The 25,552-nt window shown below is 54.0% G+C and overlaps 2 protein-coding genes across 3 annotated transcripts; one reads left to right on the top strand and one right to left on the bottom strand.

Moving 5' to 3' along the window:
* The first annotated feature begins 11,870 nt into the window (after nucleotides 1-11,870).
* Nucleotides 11,871-15,703, top strand: LOC119101216 (protein jagunal). Its single transcript, XM_037224509.1, has 5 exons — nucleotides 11,871-12,029; nucleotides 13,133-13,274; nucleotides 13,536-13,638; nucleotides 14,195-14,307; nucleotides 14,692-15,703. The coding sequence occupies exons 1-5, from the start codon at nucleotides 11,941-11,943 to the stop codon at nucleotides 14,818-14,820; spliced, it is 576 nt and encodes a 191-aa protein (XP_037080404.1). The 5' UTR covers nucleotides 11,871-11,940; the 3' UTR covers nucleotides 14,821-15,703.
* Nucleotides 15,704-15,713: 10 nt separating this feature from the next.
* LOC119101215 (katanin p60 ATPase-containing subunit A-like 1) lies at nucleotides 15,714-25,451 on the bottom strand. 2 transcript variants are annotated; one of them, XM_037224506.1, is made up of 11 exons: nucleotides 25,366-25,451; nucleotides 22,662-22,826; nucleotides 22,242-22,338; nucleotides 20,523-20,637; nucleotides 19,828-20,023; nucleotides 18,992-19,228; nucleotides 18,048-18,227; nucleotides 17,678-17,773; nucleotides 17,058-17,217; nucleotides 16,352-16,478; nucleotides 15,714-16,097 (listed from the first exon to the last, which is right to left on the bottom strand). In XM_037224506.1, exons 2-11 carry the CDS (start codon nucleotides 22,824-22,826, stop codon nucleotides 15,899-15,901), a joined length of 1,572 nt encoding a protein of 523 aa, XP_037080401.1. In that variant the 5' UTR covers nucleotides 25,366-25,451; the 3' UTR covers nucleotides 15,714-15,898. The 2 variants fall into 2 exon arrangements, with proteins under 2 accessions (XP_037080401.1, XP_037080403.1); XM_037224508.1 differs by lacking the exon at nucleotides 25,366-25,451 and adding an exon at nucleotides 25,235-25,356.
* Nucleotides 25,452-25,552: the final 101 nt, after the last annotated feature.

Genomic DNA, 25,552 nt, shown 5'->3' with positions numbered 1-25,552 from the left:
CTCGAGATGACCATTGGAGCAGCTCTGCAGCTGTCTCGGTCGTCAGTCGGTGCGTCTCACGGTGCGATCGCATCAGACGAGAGCGGGCGGGCGGCCGGTACCGCGCCGCCGCGGTACCGCGTCACTCGCCGCTGACCCCCGGACCACCGCCGTTCCTCACACCGTCGCCGGTTCCAAGCCCATAACCGGTCCCCAGACCGCCACCGACTCCTAGACCACCGTCTGCCCCCAGAACATCCCCAACCCCAGACCACCACCGGCCCCCAGATCACCACCGGACCCCAGAACATCACCGACCCCAAACCACCACAGGCCCCCAGAACCATCACACCGACCCCAACCACACACTGGCCCCCAGAACATCCCCAACCCCAAACCACCACTGGCCCCCAGATCACCACTGGCCTCCAAACCACCACCGGCCTCCAGATCACCACCGGCCTCCAGATCACCACCGGCCTCCAGATCACCACCGGACTCCAGACCATCACTGGTCTCCAGATCACCACCGAACCCAGACATCCCCTGGTCCCCAGATCACCACCGGACCCAAGACCACCACTGGCCCCCAAATCACCACCGGACACAAGACCACCACTGGTCTACTCAGATCACCACCGAACCACAAGATATCCCCTGGTCCCCAGATCACCAACCGCGGACCCAAGACATCCCCTGTCCCCAGATCACCACCCCGGACCCAAGACACCACTGCCCCCAAATCACCACCGGGGACACGAGACCACCACTGGTCTCCAGATCACCATCGGACCCAAGACCACCACTGGTCCTCCAGCATCACCATCGGACCCAAGAATTCAACTGGTCCCCAGATCACCACCGGACCCAAGACGCACCAATGACCCCCAAGATCACCACACGGACCCCAGACCACCACTGGTCTCCAGATCACCACCTGACCCAAGACATCCACTGGTCCCAAGATCACCACCGGACCCAAGACCACCACTGACCCCCAAATCACCACCGGGACCCAAGACCACCACTGGTCTCCAGATCACAACCCTGACCCAAGACATCCACTGGGTCCCCAGATCACCACCGGACCCAAGACATCCCCTGGTCCCCAGATCACCACCGGACCCCAAGACCACCACTGGTCTCCAGATCACCACCGGGACCCAAGACATCCACTGGTCTCCAGATCACCACCGGGACCCAGACATCCACTGGTCTCCAGATCACCACCGGACCCAAGACCACCACTGACCCCCAAATCACCACCGGACCCAAGACCACCACTGGTCTCCAGATCACCACCTGACCCAAGACATCCACTGGTCCCCCAGATCACCACCGAACCCAAGACATCCCCTGGTCCCCAGATCACCACCGGACCCAAGACATCCCCTGGTCCCCAGATCACCACCGGACCCAAGACCACCACTGGTCTCCAGATCACCACCGGACCCAAGACCACCACTGACCCCCAAATCACCACCGGACCCAAGACCACCACTGGTCATCCAGATCACCACCTGACCCAGGACATCCACTGGTCCCCAGATCACCATCGGACCCAAGACATCCACTGGTCTCCAGATCACCACCGGACCCAAGACCACCACTGACCCCCAAATCACCACCGGACCCAAGACCACCTGGTCTCCAGATCACCACCTGACCCAAGACATCCACTGGTCCCCAGATCACCACCGAACCCAAGACATCCCCTGGTCCCCAGATCACCACCGGACCCAGACATACCCCTGGTCCCCAGATCACCACCGGAACCCAAGACCACCACTGGTCTCCAGATCACCACCGGACCCAAGACCACCACTGACCCCCAAATCACCACCGGACCCAAGACCACCACTGGTCTCCAGATCACCACCTGACCCAAGACATCCACTGGTCCCCAGACCACCGCCGGCCCCAGACCACCGACGGGCTCCAGACCGCCGCCTGCCTCAGACCACCGCCGGCCCCAGACCACCGCCGGCCTCCAGACCACCGCCGGCCCCAGACCACCGACGGGCTCCAGACCACCGCCGGCCTCCAAACCCCCACTGTCCCGCTGTTATACACACCGCTCGGGAGGCACGCGTGGCCGGCTGCGATTGAGTTATGTCTGGCCCGGCTGACAGGTAACCGGCGCCTGGGACAGCGAACAAACGACTATGGTGGCGCGGGCCGGCCGCATCAAGGGGGCTGCTGCGCTTCATCGCGCCTGGGCGGTGGACGGCGCGACGCGTGCGGCGCCCGGGACAGCTCGCGCGGTTTACGAGCCATCGGGCGCCTGAACCGGTCCGGCGGCTGGGCGGAAGCCGGCGCTGGCCGACCGGCCGCAAGCTGGCGGTGTCCTTGCGCACCGCTGCCGTTAACGCTGCCTTTGAGGCGGCGCTGCTGCGTCCGCTGGATAACGTGTGATTTTGCAGACCGTGGCTTGATGTGTCTGAGAACAAGGAGAGGGCAGGCGACTTTGAGAAGCCGTCGTGTCGTGCGACCGGGCAGGTGACAACAATTTTTCAATTGGCTGAAAGTTCTTTGTCCTGTTACTTTCTTTGTGTACGCGTTTGAAATTTAGCTCGGTTGCATTGCAGGCCAAATATTAACATCGACAAAGTTTAACCCGACTGAAAAAATTATAGATCGGACAGAACATCTAGATTCCTCCACAGGCTTTTTAGCAGTCTTTGACCTGACTCGGATATATTCCAAACTGTTGCAAGAGCTGTAGTCACAGTAAAACGCCCTTCCACCGGCACACGCCGACAGTGTCGTCTGAGTGACCTAGTCCGGGGCCGTGTTGACGCCGGCCGTGGACGGAGCTAAGGTTCGGCTTAGCTCAACTCTTCGCCCTGGTAAGTCCGAAGACCTAGTTTCGGTGGGCGACACGGTTGCCATATGCTGCAATTATTTTAAATGGACGTTTTTAGACTTAAGGTGACGCTCCGTGGCGCTGTCGTCGGTCGAGATTCATTGTGGTCGAGGAAAGTTGAGCCATCAATCGCCCCAAACAAACAAAAACAAAAACCAAAGGACAAAGTGCTTGGGGTTTACGATGTCACATGAGGCCTGGCAGTGCTTTAGGCTCGGGAGCGGCCTATAAGTGGCCCTTAAGCCGCTAAGCCTATCTCAGCGGCCTACAAGTTGCTAAGCTGGGAGCCGAGAGCGTCCTTAGCCAAGCCAATTGTGCTTTGAACATTTTTTGGATATAGGTGGTCTATGCGACGACACTGGGTTTATTGCCTCTTCATCTGCATCGAAGGGCAAAGAAAGCCGGTCAAATACAATGGCACATTGTTGACTTGATTCGTAGCACTTGCCCGATGCACTGTTCTGCATTCCTATATGGTTGTAAGCACCAGTGATATTCATTAATCAGATCGTCTGCCATGCATTGCCTGCCAGGGTGATGTTGAATTTCACCCTGGGATATTACACTCCTTATCACGATACAAGCGAAACATAGCAATGGGGCGGTGGGGTCCGCTCCGAAATTGGAATGAAACATCAACTTAAGGCAGGACAAATCAGGAGAACATCCCGCGCAGGACGGGGCCATTATCATAAGCCGGCGCCAGAGCTGCGCCCACCCACGGTCACGCAGTGCGTCGACCGGCCCGAGACACCCCTCACCATACGGATTGGCGGGCTGGGTCTAACTAGGCACGAATGACTCAGAATCGTCAACGTCCAGGATTTTAAGAAGGCCTCTCGTTATGTTTCTGTTTCGGGATTCTAAGAAGCCCATCCGCAATGTTTACGTCGCCAAAGAGATATGCAGTTTCGTTGTTGGTTCGTTATATCAGAGTACTCGCTCTCACCGTGCTGTCGCAAGCAAATAGATAAATGCGCTTCTGTGGTAAGAAAATGGATCAATCGAAAGCGAAAAGCGACAGAAAAATCGTGCAAGCGATGCCAGCACTGCTAACTTTTATTGTTCAGCTTTGCATCCTATGGAGAAGTCCTGATCAGTGACATGGTTTTGCCAGAACTGACTTCAAATGATTTCGGCATGCTTCTCAATGGGTCAGTTTTTATTGATGAAAAACGCTACGCTGCAACGTATCGTTAAAAATACTATTTTGTCAAAACGAATTAACATGCATAGACGATCTTGGACCCCGCCAGTTCTGTGTCGTCCCATGGCTTCGATTCTCATGTTTGTTTTTCTAGAGAAAAATTCCGCCGAGCACCAGCGCAAATTTTTAGTGACGTACAACGTCCAGGCGTAATGCTACTTTTCCCTCTCTGTCGTCGCCCAAAAATATCAAGATACAATCCTATGTAACCACGGACACCACTCAGCCTGAGCCCACACCAGAAGAACATCCCATCCACCACTCCAATTCCCTTTAAACGACACAGGTCTGTTCACACTCCGCCTAGTGATAGCCCTCGCGGTTTTTGTTCATTTTCTCCATCCCTTTACATGGCCGAGAGCAAAGCGTCGTCAGCTTCCGCGTCGTGCCACCGATATCGTCAGCCGATCCGAGAGGTGGCGCCACCGCTCAGCGATCCTGCCGCCTCTGATCCATCATGGGCATTTGTGTTGGGCAGGACAAACGGACCCCTGCCAGGCCGGCTCCCTTCCGAGCTTTGGGCCCGTGCTGATCGTATCGCAGAGAAATCTGCGGCGCCGATGGGTGCATTAGAGCTTCAAGGGGCCGAATGGTGCCTCGGCGATAGCACTGGATTACGCGGGCCCGTATTTTGCTGGGTCGGGCTCCCGACCATCCAGTGCTCGCGATGACGCGTGAGCTTCATCCTTCATCAAGCTTCATTTTAAGCGAAGTGGCGAGCTTAGTACAAATTTTTAGCTAGTTTGTTTATATCAGGTTCACAAAAATATAAATCAACGAATCGACAGGCTTACAACACGAGCATTCATACGAATTCAGGTGGGGCAAAGCGATAAATAAAATCAGGCTGAAGACTACCGAACTATGGGGTTTTTACCCGGCACACCTGCCTCTCACCCGGCCTGCCACTCTCCTGACTCCGTGCTGTGCGGCAACCTCAAAGACCACGTCCATGTGGACAAGCCAGCGAACTTTCAAGAGCCCACGGTCGCCTTCAGACTCGACTTGGGAGACAAAGTCAACTGGCTGATTGACCTCCTGCAGCGAGTTCGGTTGTCGCACATCCTGGACCGCCAGCAGGGCCATTCGAAACAGCGTCTGATGAGTGATGAGTGATGATTTGGCTGATGCGGAACCACTGATGACCGCCGGTGTCGCTGATTGCGCTTTGAAATTCAGCGGTTAATCGAATGCTCCATAGTCGTGGTTGCGCGACAATTACGCTCGCCACTGTTGAGAAAAAGCGTAAAAACTTACTTTTATCTGGGTATCCTAAAATAATTCAAGACGCGCTGAGACCAGTGGTACCCAGGACGAATCGAGCATTTCGCTAAGGTGGAATGGCTCGAATTTCAGACGACCTGTAATGGATTGGTGTCTGACCAACAGACAGTATTTCAGCATGCCAACTAGGGAGCCAAATGACTTCCCAGTGGAGGAAATTTACCTCCCCAGTGGAAACGATTCTGAATTGCATGGAATTGCTGTTTCGAAACTGTGTAGTCCTTTTGCTGGATGGTGGGCATGGAAAAGCGGCATGAACTTGTGCACCAGGAGAACAAAACTGGAAGTGCCTGATTATGCGACAGTCATGACATTCATGTATCGCTAAAGGCTCCATATTCCAGCAAAATAAAGTATTCCACTTAACTTCCCCTTGTCGTGGGGCCTACTTCCTTGCTGAAAATTCCTTGCAATATGTCCTGCTGACGAGATATACTACAGGACACCGTGCCCTATTTCTTATCTCAAGATTTAGTGGCAGGCGTTATGCAAACTGGAACATTGCCTACGGCTAAGCAAAGTTCTTCACATCTACTTGGCATTTTCACCTGTCTGCGGCAACACAACGAAACAAGCACAAACCGGTTCACAGTGATCCGATGTTATCACGGGGTCCCGAGCCGGAGTTCATAGCGAGCCGATCGGCGGCGGGGAGCCAGGTGGGAAGGCGGAGGACTGGGTCAGTGGGAGCTGGGAGGGCGAAGGACCGAGTCAGTGAGAGCTGGGAGGGCGAAAGAACGGGTCAGTGGGAGCTGAGAGGGCGAAAGACCGGGTCAGTGAGAGCTGGGAGGGCGAAGGACCGGGTCAGCGGGAGCTGGGAGGGCGAAGGACCGGGTCAGTGGGAGCTGGGAGGGCGAAGGACCGGGTCAGCGAGAGCTGGGAGGGCGGAGGACCGGGTCAGTGGGAGCTGGGGGGCGAAGGACCGGGTCAGCGAGAGTTGGGAGGGGCGATGGACCGGGTCAGTAGGGAGCTGGGAGGGCGAAGGAGCGGGTCAGTGGGAGCTGGGGGGGGGGGGGTGAAGGACCGGGTCAGCGGGAGCTGGGAGGGCGATGGACCGGGTCAGTAGGAGCTGGGAGGGCGGAGGACCGGGTCAGCGGGGCTGGGAGGGCGAAGGAGCGGGTCAGTGGGAGCTGGGAGGGCGGAGGAGTCAGCGAGAGCTGGGAGGGCGAAGGACCGGGTCAGTGGGAGCTGGGAGGGCGAAGGACCGGGTCAGCGGGAGCTGGAAGGGCGAAGGACCGGGTCAGTGGGAGCTGGGAGGGCGAAGGAGCGGGTCAGCGGGAGCTGGGAGGGCGAAGGAGCGGGTCAGTGGGAGCTGGGAGGGCGAAGGACCGGGTCAGTGGGAGCTGGGAGGGTGAAGGAGCGGGTCAGTAGGAGCTGGGAGGGCGAAGGATCGGGTCAGTGGGAGCTGGGAGGGCGAAGGATCGGGTCAGTGGAGCTGGGAGGGCGAAGGACCGGGTCAGTGGGAGCTGGGAGGGTGAACGAGCGGGTCAGTGGGAGCTGAGAGGGTGAAGGAGCGGGTCAGTGGGAGACCGTTTGCATAGGTCACGGCTGGCGGCGATAGTGTGAGGGTCACGACAGGCAGGCAGGCGGACGGTTCCAGAGAGGAAGTGTTGATCTGCGCCGGTCTTCGGCATCACTTCCATGGAAAGTCATGACAAGGTGAGCACGCATATGGTAACTGAGGCTGCAGTGGTAGTGGTATCCCAGTGGCAGTGAAATCACAGTGGCAGTCACATCACAATGTTAGTAGCATTAGTGGAGGTTGCTTCGTACTTTTGGTTGGGTTATTTCGTAGGTCCGCAGGCTCGAAATTTCGTTTTATGAAACTTTTCGTCTTCCTACGTTAGCACCCCATGACGTGGGCACGAAGGAAATCAATCGCACCTTACAGCAGTGCCAACGCAGTCAAACTGGAACAACGTATGCCAGCCATGAAGATAACCTACCGATAGCATGGCCTGTGATTGGCTTCGGCATTACACCGGTGTTGTTGCAGCTGGTGACTGGATGGAGACCTTACAAACCCCATCGACAGAGCTCCTCACGATCAGGTGGTCTTTCCTAATGGGGTGTACGACCCAGCTACAGGTGTGACTTCGCATCAGAACATGACAATTTTTCTTTCCAGGAAGACCGTCTCAGCGGAGCGTGTGCTGCTGCTACCGCGGCGGCCGAGCGGCGGGCGGACGTCGGGTGACGCGGCTGGGTGGCGGCGGGAGGGCCACCGACCTCGCCGACCCCCGGCCCGGCCTGTCCGGCTGATCGACAGGGTGACGGACGCCGGTGAGAACGGCAGCGAGCCAATCAGCGCCGCCGACCCCGGTCACGGCGCCCCACCTGTCGGCAGACGAATCAAATCGGCGCAAACAACAGGGCGAATTGGAGTCCACGTCCATTCGGCGAAACAACCGTAAATCAACACGGATTGGCGGCGTGAGTTGAGGGTCCGCCTTCATTTGGGTTTGATGCACGGCCTGATGCACCTGTTCAGGTGATTCACAAAGTCTGAAGTCACAAAGTTTCACATATTCACATTAGGCAAGCCACTCGAATGCAACCCTTAACAAACGCGGCGAGCTAAGTCTGTGCATGCAGTTTTAATGCAGGAGCACGCAGCGCTAGTGTAACGCGCGCCCAGCGCACGCATCCCGTGCTCTGGTGGAAGGACGGTTGGTTTCCAATGCGACGGGACTGGGCATGAGTCCTGGGGCAGGCACGAAGATCTACCCGACTGCCGCTGAGGGGTCTCCTGGCAACCATCCTAACGGGGTCCGCCTGGCCCGCGAGGTTGTGTCGGTGTGCGACACAGAAAACCACCTGGAGTCCTGTCTGGCAACAACGTCGCGGAGAAAATTGCGCACTGAGCTGGATAGGCTTATTTTGGGAGGTGGGGTAAGGGACAACCCAGCAAGTTCCGTGGATGAAGTCTTACGAGCACCCTTACAAGGAGAGGGGCAACGCAAAGTTTGTAGACCTGACCCCCGCAGATAGATGCAAAGCTCAATTTTCGCGGAGCAACTGCCGATAAACGTTGGAAAGGCGCTTGGAAACAGAAGCGGGAAGCGTGCGCTCTGGCGTCTGCAGATTCGAGGGGCTATGTTTTGATAGGATGATCGCTTAGTGTGCGTGGTTGACTGTGTCCATGGCGCTGTAAGCGTCATGTGAAGTATTTTTAGCGTTCTGTCTAAGGTTGTGTGCTGTTACTCGCTTCAGTGGAAGGCATTTGCATGCGCTCAACAAATTAGGGCCTCTGAAGTTGTGGTGCTCTGTCCCCCACGCTCTGCAAGTTTACCGTCCCCACGCTGCCGCCGCCCCTGGTCCTTTGTCGCACACATGGCAAATAATACCGGTGTGTTTCAGAGGTCAGGACGACGGAGACGGCCAGCCGTCCGGTGAGTACATGGCATCCCAGGCTTGCCGGCGATCGCACCACGTAGGTGGCGCTGTGGTCGAACCGGTGGGTATGTTTTATGTTTTATGTATTATGTATTACTCTGTTGATTGCCATGACTGTAGCTGAACATCTGCGTCCAGGTATGTACGCTGGACGCGCCAGTCGTCAGTGGGCTGCCGCGCGCTGACCTGGGACGACATCTGCAGCCGATTGGCGCGCTCCCAGCGCCGCGGCGCGTCCGTTTCATACGCTACTGCATGTGTTTTGCTAAGGTGCCGTGCAAGTCATCAGCAATAGTGTGCGCCTCCGCCTAGCTTCTCTCGGCTCTTGTCCCACTGCTGAGCCCGCGACAGGCAAACCCACTGAGTAGCTATCTATCAGTTCAACTTTCCACAGTTTATGACATGATTTCCGGGGCCGGCCGGAAAGCAAGTGGTGAGCACGTACCAACGTTATTTACCGGATCCACTATGACATAGGAGGTCGCAAGCTCCTACAGCAAGCAAGCTACTTTGGTGTCACTACTGCCACACTCCCAATGTAGTTGACGATGCACTTGGCTGACGATGCTCCTACAGATCACGTGAGAAAAGAACACGGCCTTAACATCTTACGAGTCGACTTCACCAGAAATTCCAGTATCTCACGGGCGTCGATTTGTATTCTGTTGTGAGGGCCCTGACCCCCCATGTTGAGTTGGCCCCCCAATGCTCGCTTGCCCTATGTCTTTGGCTGGAATACTACAAAAAAACGTGAGAAAAAAAATGATTATAACAGAATGACTGTCTTCTTTCATCCTGCTGCGTTGTGGTCTCTCGTACCACTCTCATAACAAAAAGTCATGGCTGATCTCACCACAAGATACAAATCGTAACAGCTGAGCGGATAAACGGTGCAATAAGCTTCACATCCCTAGCGTCATAAGACACGCAATTGTTCGTGAGGTTGAAGTGAAAAACTCTGGGATATGGGGATGACCCAAGTCCTTCATGGCTAATCCCGTCCCCATCCCCCACAACCAAAATGCGTGTTGCCTCCCATAACCACCATAGAAGAGCGCCATCGGCGCCCTAAGGTGGCCTCTAAAGTGGCGCCCTCACGTGTCGATCAGAAGAGAGGTGTGCGTCCGGTGCTTGCACCCCAGATCCAGCCCTGCATGTTGCTTAAATTGCTATGTTGCTTAAATTAAGGATTTTATGACTTATACAAAGATCAAACATATATTGTTTTAATCAAAATAAAGTGGGCTAAATCTGGCGAGAAAATGTGTGTGTGGGGGGGGGGAATGTTGTCGGGCCTTCGGTTGGGCCCAATAATTTACAAAAATTGACACCCCTGCAGTATCTTGCATCATTATCAAACAGGAGGAAACTTTCTGTTCTGGAGGCGCCCACCCATTTTCTCCATGGAAGTAGACAGTCGTTATATAATTATAACGGTAACATCAACAAAAATGTATTCCTAAACACAGCGACCAGATGGTTCCAGTTAAAAAACTCTTCTATCTTGCAAATCCTGTACATCTAAAATATTGTCACCTTTGTGCTCTGTCTTAGGCCGTAATGTCACGGACAAGAACAACGCGTCATAAAGAAGGTATCATTACTTCGGGCATTCCATTATCGTGCACATGCCATAGGGTCCACGCTGAGCCCATAGCTTTGCAGTCGTTACGATGTAAATAGAAGGCCACCCTCGACAGGAATCCGTAAGCGTCACAGGAGTTTGACCTGTAACGTTGCATGTAGTTAGAGATCGTCAGTAAATCACGTCACTCAGTGAGGGACGGTACAGTGTGACTCTTGAGAAAGCGTAACTAACGTTTTACAAAGAGATTGGGGGGTTGGACGACGTAATGGTACCTACACCTGGGTGCGATTGCAAACCATACCCAAATTTTTACAACATACTTAACTTTACAGCCGGATACGCTTGGCTTCCTGTCATGACAAGCAGCACGCCTGTTTTTTCGCGCCTCTCACTCAATAAGGAGACAAACGGACGCCGTCTTTGTGGGTCGTTACGCGCAACATAATATAACCTGTGTGAACGAGGCGGGCATACTAAGCGCAACCGGTGCGAGCTACGGGAAGGGGCTGAAAATTGGCAAAAAAACGCGTAATGTGATTAATGGACGGCTCATTAATTCACAAAACATTTTTGATGTATCCAATCCCATTATCACGCGCTTGGATGACAGGCCAATTAGACCGCAGCTCCCTTAACATTTCTCCAGATTAACTTCCCAATGGTGCGATGTAGCGACACCGAGGTTTGTGCAGCTGTGGACGATGAACCTGATTCGCCAGTTTGTGTGCCCCACTTACAAATCATCTTAGTGTCAAAGAAGCTCTGTAATCATCATTTGTATTATCTTAGCACGATCAAAACGTTCACTTTTATGCAACTATTGCACGCGAAGCGTTGCCTGAGGTGTTTCGATTCCCCTGCCACGCATGATGGTCCCGCCGGTTTGTCCCACGTCTGCTGAGGCCGTCTCCTGTCTTTCTGCGGCGATTCGCCGCATCATGGTATCTTAAGCTTCCAAATTTCTTCTCCATATTCCTCTCATTCCCTCTGTCGCGTATTCAACTCGCCTCCGGCGTTCAATTAGCCTCCACCTCTCGTCCCTGTAAATGATTGCCGACTTCACGCTCTCCATCTACCGACCTTTCCGCCGCAGTCAGGTGCTCCCGCACCTCGGTTCAACAGGAGCCAAAGAGCGGCGGTGGGTGTTCTAGACACCGGTGCGTTTACGTGCAGCAGCCAACAAATCTCACCTCGTCACGTGGGGAACTGGTTCTGCTTTCCTGGTGTACGGTGCGGCGGCAGCCTTTCGGTGGCTGCACTGCCCGTGGCTGGTGTGACTCATACGGCGTTCTCGTTGCAACCCAGAGTGGCGATTATGAGGCGTGGCAAATTTCCCAGAACAAAGTCTTGAGCTACAAACGCTTTCTTCCCAGTTATTGCAGGAATGTCGTAGGGTATTTAGTGATAGCGGTTTTACACCGATTCATATCCTGACACGAAAAAACTCTGTATGCACAATCATCAGCAGTGTTTTAGTTAGCTGCGGCGGACATAATCTGGCGAACGCGCGGCATTCGGCAGCAGCTGTTTATTTGCTCCCAGTACTTTGAGACAGATAGGTGTTGCTACAGTTGGGCCAAAATAGCAAAATATTGACTTTGTCCTCACAGGCAGAGGATCATGGCGTCTAAAAATGGCCCTACTGTCATGGGAACGGACGGACGGGACTTTCTTCACCGGCAGAAAGTTGCTTCGCAGTATCAAGTTAGGTGAGTGATTAAGGCTTACGTTCCGTGTTTATCGATTTTGGAGACAACTGCACAGCTTCCAACAATGTTAAAAAATCAAGCATATGAATTTCCAGGCCCTTCTATACCCATTCCGGTTTACAGTACTGCGTTGGTAAAAGCTTGTGAAATGCATAGAATGCTGGAATTTGGCTGCAGCTAGTGCAACAGAATCATATTTTACCCCACTGTCATTGGTCATTGGTGTGATAGGTGACCAAATTTTCCCCACTGTTATTGGGCATTGGTTTAAAGGGAGCTAAGAATTTAAAGTTCATGGGTGTGGTAACAAGGAAAATTTTGGTTAACCCTTTTAACATTCATTGGCAAATTGGATATTGGAGTATGATGGTTCATAGAATGGAATAAAGCAAGTCTTGAGCCAACATCAAGCATTTCTGAAAGCTGGGTGCAGTGTTGGGAACTTATCTGTCCCCCACATGCTAATCCTACGGCCTGCAAATAGCTCTGAGAGTTTCCAAGCTACATTTGGGACAGCCTTTAGAGGTACCCTCTCCTATCATGGGTAACCTCAAAACAGCCTTGATCACATCACAAAATTTGTTGCTTTGACTAAGCCACTATGCTTTGAGGTGGTGTGAGGTGCCCAAGAATAGCATGTCCTCTCATTGCAGGGATCCTGCCATAAAGTTTAACAAACCTGTCACAGAATATTTTATTTGCCCTAACCTTGCCCCAGTCAACCTGGCTAAGAACTGCTACTTCTTGAAGACTGGTTCAGCCCTCAAATTTCGGATGCATTGATATTTGACCACTTGATGCTACCACAACATATGGCTTTTCCTGTGTGAGTCACCATCAGCAGGATCAAGGAGGACCAAAAGTGGGGTGACAAGGAGAGGATAAGGGATAAAATGTAAGGTTATTGAGATGCAGCAAGTAAGTGAGGGTTCAAGCTTTACCTGGTCCTAGCTGATATAATGCCTTCTCATTATCTGAGCCATCCTGCCCCAATATCATGTCATCTTATGTCTGGAAGTTTTCCACACTTGAAGCTATTATATTATTATTTATCTTATTAAGAACTTCTGACATATTATTAATAACCTCTATTTTCTTTACAGTGTTCAGGCAAAAACAAGACTGAAGTTCTGCCTGTTTCTTCATCTGCTTCTCTTCATTGTTATGCTCATTAAAATGTCACCAGATATTCTGGACAAGTTGAACATATTCATCCTGGAAATTGAGGAACTTGAGATACCCCAGGTTTGTACCATCAGTATGAAAGACTGCTAGTATCATATGTAGAAACCACCCATTGAACATGTTACCTTCGTGAAACAACAGTTGACATGCAAGTTCTTAAGAATTTCATTGGCTTATTTTTGTAAGTGTGTTGGATTTGTAATTTTTGTATTCTGTGGCAAAACATGCTTTTTGCATTTGGTATATCTTTTGCAAAATAGTCAACACAATGTTATGCAACCTGAGGTAAATTTAACCATGTCCAATGTGTGGCATTTCCAGCCTTTGAAGTGGGAATATGTATGGAGCTTCTGCATGTTATATTCTCTCTTTGCCTGGTCTGCTTGCAAGAAGAACAACACTCTTCTGCTTCAGGTTTATGCTGGTGAGTTGTAATGTTGTCAGGGAATGGTTTAGTACATGACAGGGGTGCTGGATGAGGCCATTGATTCCAGTCACTATTTTATCCATATTTTTCCATGATACATGCTTCAAACATCCTAGTCACTGATACAGATCAGGCTGACTCAATTTGGGTTGAGCCTGTGGAAAGCTGTGGTACCTGCTGGTTGTCATGGTATTTCATGTGCAGTATTACTTGTGCGGCATTGCTCTTCATTTGTTCATTATGCTATATGATAGTTCCATACATGCTAGTCTTAACATGGGCCTTGGTAGTGGCACATTTGATGTGGTGGTATTAAGCAGTGACCATGTCAGTCCTTCAAATTACAACATCTTCAACCAGATAAAAGGTGCAACATTGGGAAAATGTCTGCTTTTTTGCTTCTGATGGGATTCAAATCTGCTTTTTAACAGCAGTTTCTGCCTGGTCCTAGCAAAGTTGAGTTCTGAAAGTTGATGTGTTGGGCAGCCATCTGGTCAAAACACCCTGATAGAACTCCCCTAGCACCTGGAGCTATGATTGGCATGGCCTGCAGGTGGCATCGTCGCCCTCGGTCTGGCGCCTGCGCTGTTTGCGCTCTGCTACTACCTGCCCGACGTCTACCGGTTCGCGTCCAGTGGCTCGGCGGAGGGCCAGCTGGTCTGGCAGGTAACGGCGCGACGTCGGGTAAACCCGTGCTCGCGAGACAATGGAGAGTTTTCTAGGATCCCATGCATGGGTGGAATGGCACTGGGAAAACGTGGCATACTGAAGCTACCAAAAAACGAAGGTACTGGGACTAGGCGGCACTACGACGAAATGCTGATATTGTAGTTACCCGAGTGAAGGTTGGTGCTGTCGCTGCCACACCCGTTCTGCCTGACCGCTTGGTCGATTGAACCCCTCACCATATATCGTTACGGCTGTGTGGCACAGTGTACAACATAAACATCTGACAGCAGCGTGCTGGCGAGGCGTGTCGTACGAGTGTAGCTGCTGCCGGACCGGAACGGTGCTGTACGCAGTCGTCTCTGACGCCCGTGCTCTCGGCAGGGGTACCCGTACTCCATGATCAACCTGGCGTTCCTGCTGGCGGCACTGCAGGTGCACGCCTTCTCGCTGCTCTTCTCCAGCCGGCTGCTGGCCGCGTGGCGGGTGCGCGGCGCCGGCAAGGCCCAGTAGGCGGTGCGCACGTGCGGCGAGCGCCGCTCCTGGGACGCCCGGACGCGCCGCGCGCCGCACGCGCCACCCGGCCGCCAGTGATCGGGGACGCCCTTCACGTACTGCCGTGTTAGCCTCACTCTAACTGTCTTCCTGACGTTTTGGTAATATGATAGCGATTGAATCTCTTCCGTTGTTACCGTTGCCGGATAGTGCCGTCCTCCTCCAACGGAGAGCACATTGGTCCTATATGTCAGAGTGCGCGGAGTGTTTTTCATTTTTGTACTTTTTTGGTGAGGGTGTGATGCAGTCCGGGGCAGGGGTATCGCGCTCGGGACGAGACTGAAGGAAGGTACGTGGTTTGTGCCATGCTTGTTACCCCCATGCATGCCGATGGTACATCATAAAAAACCAGCATTTGCTATAGTGTTTTTATTAGACGTAAATGTGTGCTAACATACAAAAGACAAAAACCTACATTTCGTTTCCAGAATGCGCGTTTATCTGTGAATGAGTGATGACGCTGTCAACAATTGTGTCCCGTTGCAGGAATGTATACTCAATGTTTTACTTTACTTCAAACTGTAAGTTAAGTTTAATATGCATCACTCATGCCGAACTCACCTCAAAATTTTAAGCAACAATACACTCACAGATTCACAACCACCCTTATACCCCGTGGCAGAATGCTACAAAGCTCTATATTAAATTATTAAATAAGTCAGTGAGCAAAGATGGTGCTAGTTCGTTAGTATCACAGTGCCGTCCAGTGTATAAAGGGTTTGGAAACAACATAACTCGCTTCTACCGGCGCCTCACGTCCCAGACGTGCGTCAGCCTTCTCCGCCCGCTGGCCTGTGAGCAGCGACCCAGTCAGCCAGACGCCGCTCACGTCCCAGACGTGCGTCAGCCTTCTCCGCCCGCTGGCCTGTGAGCAGCGACCCAGTCAGCCAGACGCCGCTCACGTCCCAGACGTGTGTCAGTCTTCTCTGTCCGCTGGCCTACGGGCAGTGACTCAGTCAGCCAGACGTCGTTGGCCGCTCCACAACCCCGCACCCGTCGACGTGTGCGGAGCGCCAGGGCGGCGTGCGCCCGCCTCCTAGCTGGAGCCGAACTCGCGCATCCAGCTCTCGTACTTGTCGAGGTCGGCGGCCGAGACGGACTTGTTGCATCGGGCGATGGCCTCGCTGAAGTCGTGGTCGGTGACGGGCAGCTCAAGCTCCTCCTTGGGCAGGGCGCGGATCTCCTCCGGACGTAGGCCGGCGATCTTGCGGCGCATCGACATCATGGACGCGTCCCTGCCGCATGAGCCGCCAGCGTCACATACGGACCGGGCGGGCCGCCAGGCGGCGGTCACGGCCACAGTCACGGTCGCGGGGAGGGGAGGGGGTGGACAGCGGCCACCAGCGATACAATACGGCAGCCACGGGGAGCTGGAATGAGCTCCCACAGCTGAGGTCGAGCCGCACGAACCCTAAACATGGCAGGTCAGGGCGACAGACCGACCCCGTCTGCATGCTCGCCCGCGCTCGCGGCGCATGCTTGCCCCCACCTGCAGACGTTGGTGATGTCGGCCCCCGAGTATCCGTCCAGCTGATCGGCCACGACCTTCAAGTCCAGCGTCGGGTCCGCCTCCACCTCCCGCAGGTTGATCCGCAGCAGCGCCTCCCGACCGTTACCTGCGGACAGCAGCACGAGGACGCTCCGTCAAAGCGCCGCCGCGACCCATCCTGAGCGGCGACGCCTGGCCCACCTCAGTGCTGCACCTCGGGGTGGAACTGATGAAATGGTACCGTGGGGGAGAGAAACCGGTCTTTAATGTGGGGGGGGGGGGGGCAGTTTCTCCTGGTCCCCCTTAGTGCGCTACGACATTCGGGTGGCGCATAGTACGAGGGAAGGGGCATTAGGTCTCTCACCGAGACACGAGGTTCCACCAATGCTTGAAACTAGTGTATAATACCCGCACTCACCGGACAGGGACACACTCAGCGAAGGGCAGCGAGTTAACTATTGTGTCTCGCCTATGTCCTTCCGCCAGTGAATTTACCAACAGTCCCCCCTCCCGCTCCCACCACCGCCCTGTTCTTACAACCATCCACAAATCCGTACAGCGTGGTTGTGTGACCTGCAGTGAACACGGTGTAGATGGCAATTACACCATCGCCCTGCACCTCGGAGGAGGCGGCGGGCACGCACCGACCGACACACCACAGACACCCGTCAGCCCACCTCCAGCCGCGCCGGACCGCCCCACTCACTGTTGGGCAGTGGGATGTAGATGCGCTTCTCCAGGCGACGACGCAGCGCCTCGTCGATGTCCCAGGGGAAGTTGGTGGCGGCCAGCACCATCACGATCTTGCCCGGGTCGTCCTGCGACGAGCTGATGCCGTCCATCTGCATCAGCAGCTCAGACTTCACCTGCGGACGGCGGCAGGCGGGCGTCACAACGCGGCTGCCGTCCGCTCCGTCCCGCCCCGCCCCGCTCGGCGGGCCGGCGGACGGCGGCAGGCGGGCGTCACAGCGCGGCTGCCGTCCGCTCCACCCCGCCCCGCTCGGCGGGCCGGCTGACGGCGGCAGGCGGGCGTCACAACGCGTCAAATTGCTGGGGACAGCCGTGGACCATCGACACGAAGCCGACACGGTGCAGCCACTCCGAATCTGAGGTCTTTCAGCGCCTTTGTTTCGCGGACCTCCGATTCTCACAACGCATGAAAACGCCGATGTCGACAGTCAAGACCGGACGCATAGCCTTCGCTTACTGATCACTGAGTGCCCGACAGAGCCCCACCCCCGGTTCCGTGAGCACAGGGCCGTGTGGCGGCACGCCGCGGCCCGTCTCCACGGGGCGCCAAGCGCCGCGATCGCCCCAGCCACGTACCCGCCGCGAGGCCTCGTGCTCCGTCTCAGAGCCTCGCCGCGAGCACAGCGAGTCTATCTCGTCCACGAAGATGGTGGACGGGGCGTAGAACCGTGCCTGTGGACGACAGCCGCAGGTGACGGTGTGGACGGGGCACGCGTCCACCTAGTTCGACACGCAGAAGTCACGATCAGTTCAAAGTCGTGGTGCAATAGAAAATCCCGTTAGACACGTGATCCCACGCTACAAGCGCCACACCTAACGCAAAGGCGACACTACGCTACCATCAGCTCAGAAGCGCCGTTAGCCGGCACCAGTCGGTCCGACACGGCCTTGCTGCTCCTTGGCGCATCGCCCATGCCGAGTGTCACCGGCCCCACCCGCCACACACCATCTCGAACAGCAGGCGGACCAGCTTCTCCGACTCGCCGCGGTACTTGGAGGTCAGCGTGGAGGAGGAGACGTTGAAGAAGGTGGTGCCGCACTCGGTGGCCACCGCCTTGGCCAGCATGGTCTTGCCCGTGCCGGGCGGGCCCACCATCAACACACCCTTCCACGGACGCCGGATACCCTGCCGAAAGTGACAAAGGGGGGGGGGGTCATGGCAGCGCCGGTCGGAGAGCACTGCCATATCGGGCGCACATTCCGGGGCAGGAACAGGGCAGAGACGGCAACAGTGCGGTGCCGCTACCGCACATGTCATGGATAGTAAAAGTTTGGTTGGGTTGGAGTTGGGCGGAGGAAGCGGTTAAAGAACTTATGGACGGGGATCCGACAAAAACAAGTCGCTAAATTGGACACCTCCGCATGTGACAACCGTGCAGTTCCCTTTGTTCCGAAGGTTTTCCAGTGACAAGAAAACACAATCGAGACAACCATCAAGGTTACTTGCCGCAACCACAAATCGCCGTCGAACCACCTTCGCAGTGTGGTGGCGCTCACTAAGACGGGCCACTGTACCACCACGGGAGCGCCACGTCGACCACCAGCGAAGCACCACCTCGGCCACCAGGGGAACACCACCTCTACCACCAGGGGAGCACCATCTCGGCCACCAGGGAAACACTACCTCGACCACCAGGGGCGCACCACCTCGGCCACCAGGGGAGCACCATCTCGACCACCAGGGGAGCACCACCTCGGCCACCAGGGGAACACCATCTCGACCACCAGGGAAGCACCACTTCGGCCACCAGGGAAACACCACCTCGACCACCAGGGGAGCACCATCTCGACCACCAGGGGAGCACCACCTCGACTACCAGCGAAGCACCACCTCGGCCACCAGGGGAGCACCATCTCGAGCACCAGGGGAGCAGACGTGGCCGCACCTACCTTGAAGAAGTCCGGCATCCACATGGGCAGCACGACGGCCTCCTCCAGCAGCCGCTTGGCCTCGTGCAGGTCGGCGATGTCGTCCCAGCGCACGTCCGGGTTCTTCTGCACGATGTCGCGCTCCAGCATTTCGACCAGGTCGCGGTCGTAGCCGGACGGGTCGAACCGCTTCTCCTCGTCGTCCTCGGCCCCGCCCTCGGCGCCCGCCTCCTTGCCGTCGGCACCCTTCTCCGAGCCCTGCGGCGGCGGGGCGCGGGCCGCCGTCAGGCCCCCGTTGAGGCGGCGTCTCACAGGGTGACGACGCCAGCGCGCGACTGGAGGCCGAGGCTGACAGCGGGACACGGCCAGCGGAGTGATGACGGCCCGGCACCGAGACCGGTGGGTGACGTCACCAACGGAGCCGCACTGCCAGCACCAAAGACCCATCGGTGAGTAAGTTGTATGCTGTCGGGACGCAATAATGCAGCCCATTTTCGCGTGCCGCGATAACCTCAAAATATAAATCCTGGAATACCCACCCCAACACCATAAACTGGGAAGAGGTTTTTCCACCGCTGTTTTGCACTTAAAGTGGCCCGTACTCCTTCAAAAGTCGGCAGCCCCGGGATTATAACAAGGAAATCAGCTTCAGCTCACACGCGTTTTACCAACTGATATCCACGCACCGCGGGGTGCGAGAGCTAGGGGGAGGCAGAAGTGGCTGGGACCCTACAACTGTCTGATAATTTAACATTTAGCCTATGGGTGTTGACTGGAAATAAATAACGAGCAATCGATATTGACCACCAACTCGGGAGACCTCCAATGTCTCTGCACACGCCCACAACAAACCCCACCTTATCATCAGTCTTCTTGTCGTCCTTGCCGCCCTTGGCGCGCCGGTCGCTGCTCTTGCTGTCCTCACGGCGCGCCTTCGAGGTTCCACCACCCGTCCGCTTGGAGGCGCCACCGCCGCTGCGCGAGTTGCGCGATGGAGGCTTCGAGTCGGCGGCCTTTTTCGGGCCACGCACGGGTCGCACCTGCGGCGGCTGCCTGTACAGACGTCAGGGGCAGCCAGGGATGTCAAGGCAGACACGGGAGTAAAGGGGAGACACGGGCGCTACGGAGCGGACACGCGCGTCAGGGAAAGACACGGACGTCACGGGAGACTAGAACACGGAAAGCAGGAGGGAGAACACAAGCATAAGAGGACAGACACGGGCATCAAGGAGATACAGGTATTAGGGAGTAGACACGGACGTCAAAGGGAAACACGCCCGAGCGTGGGATAAACGCGAAGCCCGAGCTCACAGCGTGGCCACGTGTGGTGCTCGAGAAACCACCAGCACGACTGGGCTCTGACCGACTGGCGAGAGCGAGCAACAGAGGGACAGCTGGTGATGCTCATGATCCGTTGAGCTAAGCTAAGCTGGCTCAGCCCGCCGATCAACAGTCGGAAACAGGTAAGTGGGCGAGCGAGCCAGCAAGGCCGCGGCCTCCATCACTGTGACGTGGTCGACATGGCGGGCGGCCGGGCGCGGCGGAGACTGACTTGTGCTCTGAGGTGGTGGGCGCCGGCCAGACGTCCGGGTCGCGGGGCGGCGGCGGCGGCCACACGTCCGGATCTCGCGTGGGCTCCTCGAACGACGAGGCGCGCAGCGAGGTGCCTGCGCGCGGGGCACACGGCTGGCGTCAGCCTCAGTGGCGACGCGCGTGTTACTACGCGGATTGTTTGCGTCACAACACGCCTTGGGAGCCCGGGACAAGTGAAGTTTCAAGCGGCGAAGTTACCACCAGACCAGATCCAGCAGCGGGCCGACTCTGCAAGGGTGACTTCCGTGCGTAACACTTGAGGCCCTATCCCACCGCTCGATCAAACGGCAGACCAAACGCCGCCTTCCGAAGCAGGAGACCCTGACAGGTGCCATTTGTCCCTAGCGGCGGTCGTCGGGTTGGAAGGCCTCCCACGCGAAGGGACTTCACTGCCCAAGCGGCCCCCTTGGCTGCGTACCAGGACCGGCACCGCCGTGTTCGACACATCGGGGCAGGAGCACGAGGCGGATCGACTCTCCGGACACCAGAAGAGCGGTGGTGGCAAGCGCAGTCGCAGCCATGCCGCAGCCGGCAGCATCTAGTTTACCCGGGTCCTCCGAGCGTACCCACTGACTGGTGGGGAGGCCCATGCCGATCAGGGCAGGTGGCGCCTCCAGCGGCGGCGGCTCAGGACGCAGCTGACTCCCAAAAGGCAATCAAGCGCTTCCGATTCTGCACGAACTCACTCTCCCTCGTCTCCCATCTCAGCAGAGGCCCGAGAAACAATGGCTCAGGAACCATCTCAAAGATAGGGCGATCCTTAGCCATCCTGAGTCGTCATGAAAACAACGTCCAAGTTGCCAGCGTTCCGGGCCACGCGAAAATCAAGGGCAATGAAAAAGCGGGGAAAGCAGGCAATGGGGGGGGGAGGGGGGCTCCAGCTCCAAAGCAATGTACGCATCGACCTCCAATAGCTTCCGCAGCTATCTCAGCTCTCCAAAGCGCGTGGCTGAAGAACTGGTGGGGCATCTGCCACACGACCGTGTCGCCCGAGCACGTCCACAGAAGACCGACCGGGGCTTAAGTCTGGAGCATGAGAATGGCTGGTTCACTCATGAGCACGCGGTGCTCCTCAAGTCCGCACCAACTAACGCCCGCTGCCCCGTGCTACGCCGATCCGGTGGAGCGGACTTCGCAACGACGGCCTGTGCCCAGGGTATGGGGCGCTGGAAGACACTGAGTACCCTATACGTGACCGCCAGCTCTATCAAGAAGCTAAGCCAGATCTCCTTGGCCACACTCCAACGTTGGCAGTGAAGCAGGCCGACCCAAACGCCGTGGTTCATTTTATGCGTGGGGCCCGGTGATCAGCCGACCAGATTCGCCGGACAACAGAGGGAGCCCTCAGAACGAAGGCACTGCAGAACAGCATCCACGAGCCACCACAGCGCCCCTCTTTATACATTGCTGTTATGGGATTTTCTTATACTGACTTCCAGTCTGGATGCTGAGCAATAGGAGAATAGTCCCCATTGGACATTCCTCCTCAATTTTTCATCACGACCCCGGAGTCCTGCATTTCCCACATCCTGGTGAGTGTGTTGGGGGGACGATGACCTGTCAAATATCATGCCAGTCCCTCCCGCTGCTGATCACAGACTCGCGCTTCCACAACCATGCCCGAACAAAGCCAGTTGACGCCTGGAGGCCACACGAGCGCCGGGCCAGCGCTGCTCACCGATGGGCCTGCTGTCGTGGCTGTCGGCGCGGAACAGACTCAGGGTGTGCGTGATGCCGTTCACCTGCTCGTACTCGCGAGCAATGTGCTGCTGTACCTGCGGCCGGGCACGCCACGTCAGTGGGGACAACGGCTCAGCTGGGGAAATATACACAACAGCAGTGAGACAATTGGAGAGTAAAAGAACATACCAAGATATGTGATTGTTCAGTACAGGCATAAGATGACATGACATGATGATGAGATGATGATGAGATGAGAGATGAGACGACAGTTCACTTAAAAAATGACAGGTTCCATATGTGCCCCAAATTCAAATATACTGTGACAACTGCCAAATATACATGCAACATGTCACAAAATACTTGGAAAGCCAGGCATGCAGAGAATCCAGATATAAATAACAAATGAGGTAGCAACCTGCTGCCACTTGAGCTTCCTGGATGGGTCCTGTATGCTCTGCAGCAGCCGGTGGATCTGCTGCACCACTCCCTGGTAGTATACAGTGGCCGACTCGTAGTTGCCCAACAGAGCCATCTCACGGGCCATCCGCGTACTCTCACATATCTCACTGATACTAGCCATCTGTGAAAAACACACCACACCTCACAGACATTTTAAAGACAACCTGAAATCAGAATTTACACATATGTCTCAGATCTAAAAGCACTGTTTCAAATAAGTCACAAATTAATCATCCCATGACTTCAGATTTATAATTGCCTTGGCTACCATTCTCATCTGTTGTATTAGAATGCATACAATGTTTCAGCCAGTTAATTTTTCACCATTTGTCAGCTGTTGCCTGGGTCCTAACCAATGGCATGGCATTTGGCTCCAGCGATGCATGCACACATGTGTGGCCCAAATTTTCTCCTTGGAATCACTAAGATACAAACAGGAGTTAGGTCATCACAACTGTTCCCACCATCTTTTCTGACAAGCATGCATTATAAAGTAATGATATCATTGCCATCAACTTCTTGAATAGCTGCCCTGTTTGTCAAGCATGCTCTTTGGGTTTCTAATCCAAAAAGCCTTTCAGGCACCCATTCCTACAGAACATTCCCATTGTGTGGCTTACTGCTTTCTTATTTATCTTTACCTATCTGTCAAATACATATTAAGATGCCTTTCTTGACTGTGTCTGGGTTGTGTGACTGAAAGTTCAGGCAGGTACTGGGTAGTGTAGGTTTCCAGTACACTGGTGTTATAAACCTGTTTTTGTCTCCCAACTCTGACATCAAGAAAGAGTAGCCTGTTATCTTCCTCCGGGTTCTGCAGTGTGCTGGATAAATGGCTCCAGGCCCCCCTCAAGGAACTTTGTTACACCTTCCTGATGTAGTCAAGAGGATGAAGGTGTCAGTGACCTATCACAGTCACACTGATGGTTTAAGTGGGGTGGTTTCCTATCATAATGTCTTTAAAATGTTCCTTGTAGATGACAGAGGTGATCTCATGACTATTCCTGTGATACCCTAGTAGCATTGTTTTTTTGGCTGAAGTGAGAATGTCACAACAGAACATGAGTAGCTCCAAACTATTGTTCATTGGACTGCCTGTTCTTTCCAGGAGCAGGAGCTGTCCAGAATCATTGTTCTCCATCCTCTTCTGCATGATGGCTTTGGCCATTTAAGACATTTAAGATGCTAAGACTAACAAATGTTATGGTTTTCCAATTTGGTTCTGCACAACCTGCAAGGCGACCTATGACATATTATGTGCTAGGGATAGTACAATTATTTTATAACTATTACTAAAGACCATTCAGACATTGCATAGGCAAATGACATATAGCATAGGACATATGACAGATATATATACATATATATATATAATGATCTATTATATAATTATATAGTATTATATACATATATATATACATATATATATATATATACACATGTCACACATATGTATAGATATATGACATCTTATCTGCTAAGAATGATCAAATTGTTTTAAAACTTATCCTATAGGCCATTCTAACATATCTATTTATCCAAAGGAATGCTACACATTTGAAGATATTGAAGCAAGCATGAGATATAATGCAGTAACCTCACTCCTAACTTTTTTGTTTTTAAGTCGGAAGGAACATTCTACATAACCCAATTTCCTGCTCAGTAAATATGCTCCAGATGACAGCATTTGATTACACTGCCACACCTTGCAAAACATGGAGAGCAAACTGATGTCAGTTATATCTGGAAATTTTGCTCCAAGATGTTTACTATTCAAACCCAGCAATTTTTTGCCTTAATGCAGCATGAAAAATGGAGTAGCAGAATTTAAATGCTGTCATTATGATGCCATTTTTGCCTGGGTGACCTTGAAATTGTCTGCACATTTTCACAGGCATGTAGCTTATAAACTAGAGAGGTTTAGGTTGTAAGAGGGCAGAACTGTGAACTGCATTAAATGATCATCAAGATTGCCATTTCTGTTTAAACCCACATATAAATGTGGGATGCCCCTTTCACACATTTCATTAAAAAGGTCACTTTAACATTTAAGGTCTCTAATTTTCAGGAAATCCATACCTCTGATACAAAGAAGCAGAACCCGCATTGCAACAGTATATTTAAGCTTCTGAAATTATCACCAGGGAATGTCTATGTCTGACTCACTCCCCACACCACCCTGACTATCCTTGATGGTTGGATGTTAACCACAGATCACTTCAGCTTGGTTTCTGGGACATAAACCCAGCACCCAAAAACAGTCATGTGGTGGAAGGACAGGCAGAAGACTTTCCTAAGAGATTAACATGGTGAGTGGTGCAACGAATCACTGAGGCCGCTGGTAGACTTTGGCCACACACAAATTTGTCAATAATTTTCACAGCTGGTGTCTGCCTAACCAAACGCTACAATGTTTGTTTTTTTCTATAATTCGCCTGATTTCATGCGATGTTAAGTTCAATGCCAAGCTGAAGACATCTTAAAATTCACGGATGTACCAATTACAATCCAATAATAAGCTCAACACACCTTATGCGCAAACTTGACGTGGTCTGAGACCAGCCTGCTATTGATTTCCAATCGTTCTTGGTTAAATCGTAGCGTGACTATTCTTCAAAAACATAGGCATATTCATGTACACGAAACCACAAACCTCTCACCTCAAATTCACACCCCACAGCCCTATTACCAAGGCCCCACTAACCGCCTAGACTAACATTCACACTGGTACAAATGCGCGTACAGGTGCGGCATATCTATGAAGGTCGCTGTCGTTTGAAGTCAGCTGAGGCTACTAAACGACGTCAGGAAAAAAGTAAAAATACCTCCATGGTAAAATTGAGCAAG

The sequence above is a fragment of the Pollicipes pollicipes genome, unplaced genomic scaffold (assembly GCF_011947565.3).
Source record: "Pollicipes pollicipes isolate AB1234 unplaced genomic scaffold, Ppol_2.1 Scaffold_4881;HRSCAF=5763_pilon_pilon_pilon, whole genome shotgun sequence".
Lineage (NCBI taxonomy): Eukaryota > Metazoa > Arthropoda > Thecostraca > Pollicipedomorpha > Pollicipedidae > Pollicipes > Pollicipes pollicipes.
This window is presented reverse-complemented; position numbering and strand designations above follow the sequence as displayed.

Excerpts from the sequence above, each read along its gene's own strand:
- LOC119101216 (XM_037224509.1), top strand. The coding sequence starts at position 11,941 with ATGGCGTCTAAAAATGGCCCTACTGTCATGGGAACGGACGGACGGGAC. Across the intron at positions 12,030-13,132 it reads GCTTCGCAGTATCAAGTTAG|TGTTCAGGCAAAAACAAGAC; the intron begins GTGAGTGATTAA and ends TTTTCTTTACAG. Across the intron at positions 13,639-14,194 it reads TCTGCTTCAGGTTTATGCTG|GTGGCATCGTCGCCCTCGGT; the intron begins GTGAGTTGTAAT and ends CATGGCCTGCAG.
- LOC119101215 (XM_037224506.1), bottom strand. The coding sequence starts at position 22,826 with ATGGCTAGTATCAGTGAGATATGTGAGAGTACGCGGATGGCCCGTGAG. Across the intron at positions 22,339-22,661 it reads GGAAGCTCAAGTGGCAGCAG|GTACAGCAGCACATTGCTCG; the intron begins GTTGCTACCTCA and ends GCCCGGCCGCAG. Across the intron at positions 17,218-17,677 it reads AGCACGAGGCCTCGCGGCGG|GTGAAGTCTGAGCTGCTGAT; the intron begins GTACGTGGCTGG and ends CGCCGTCCGCAG.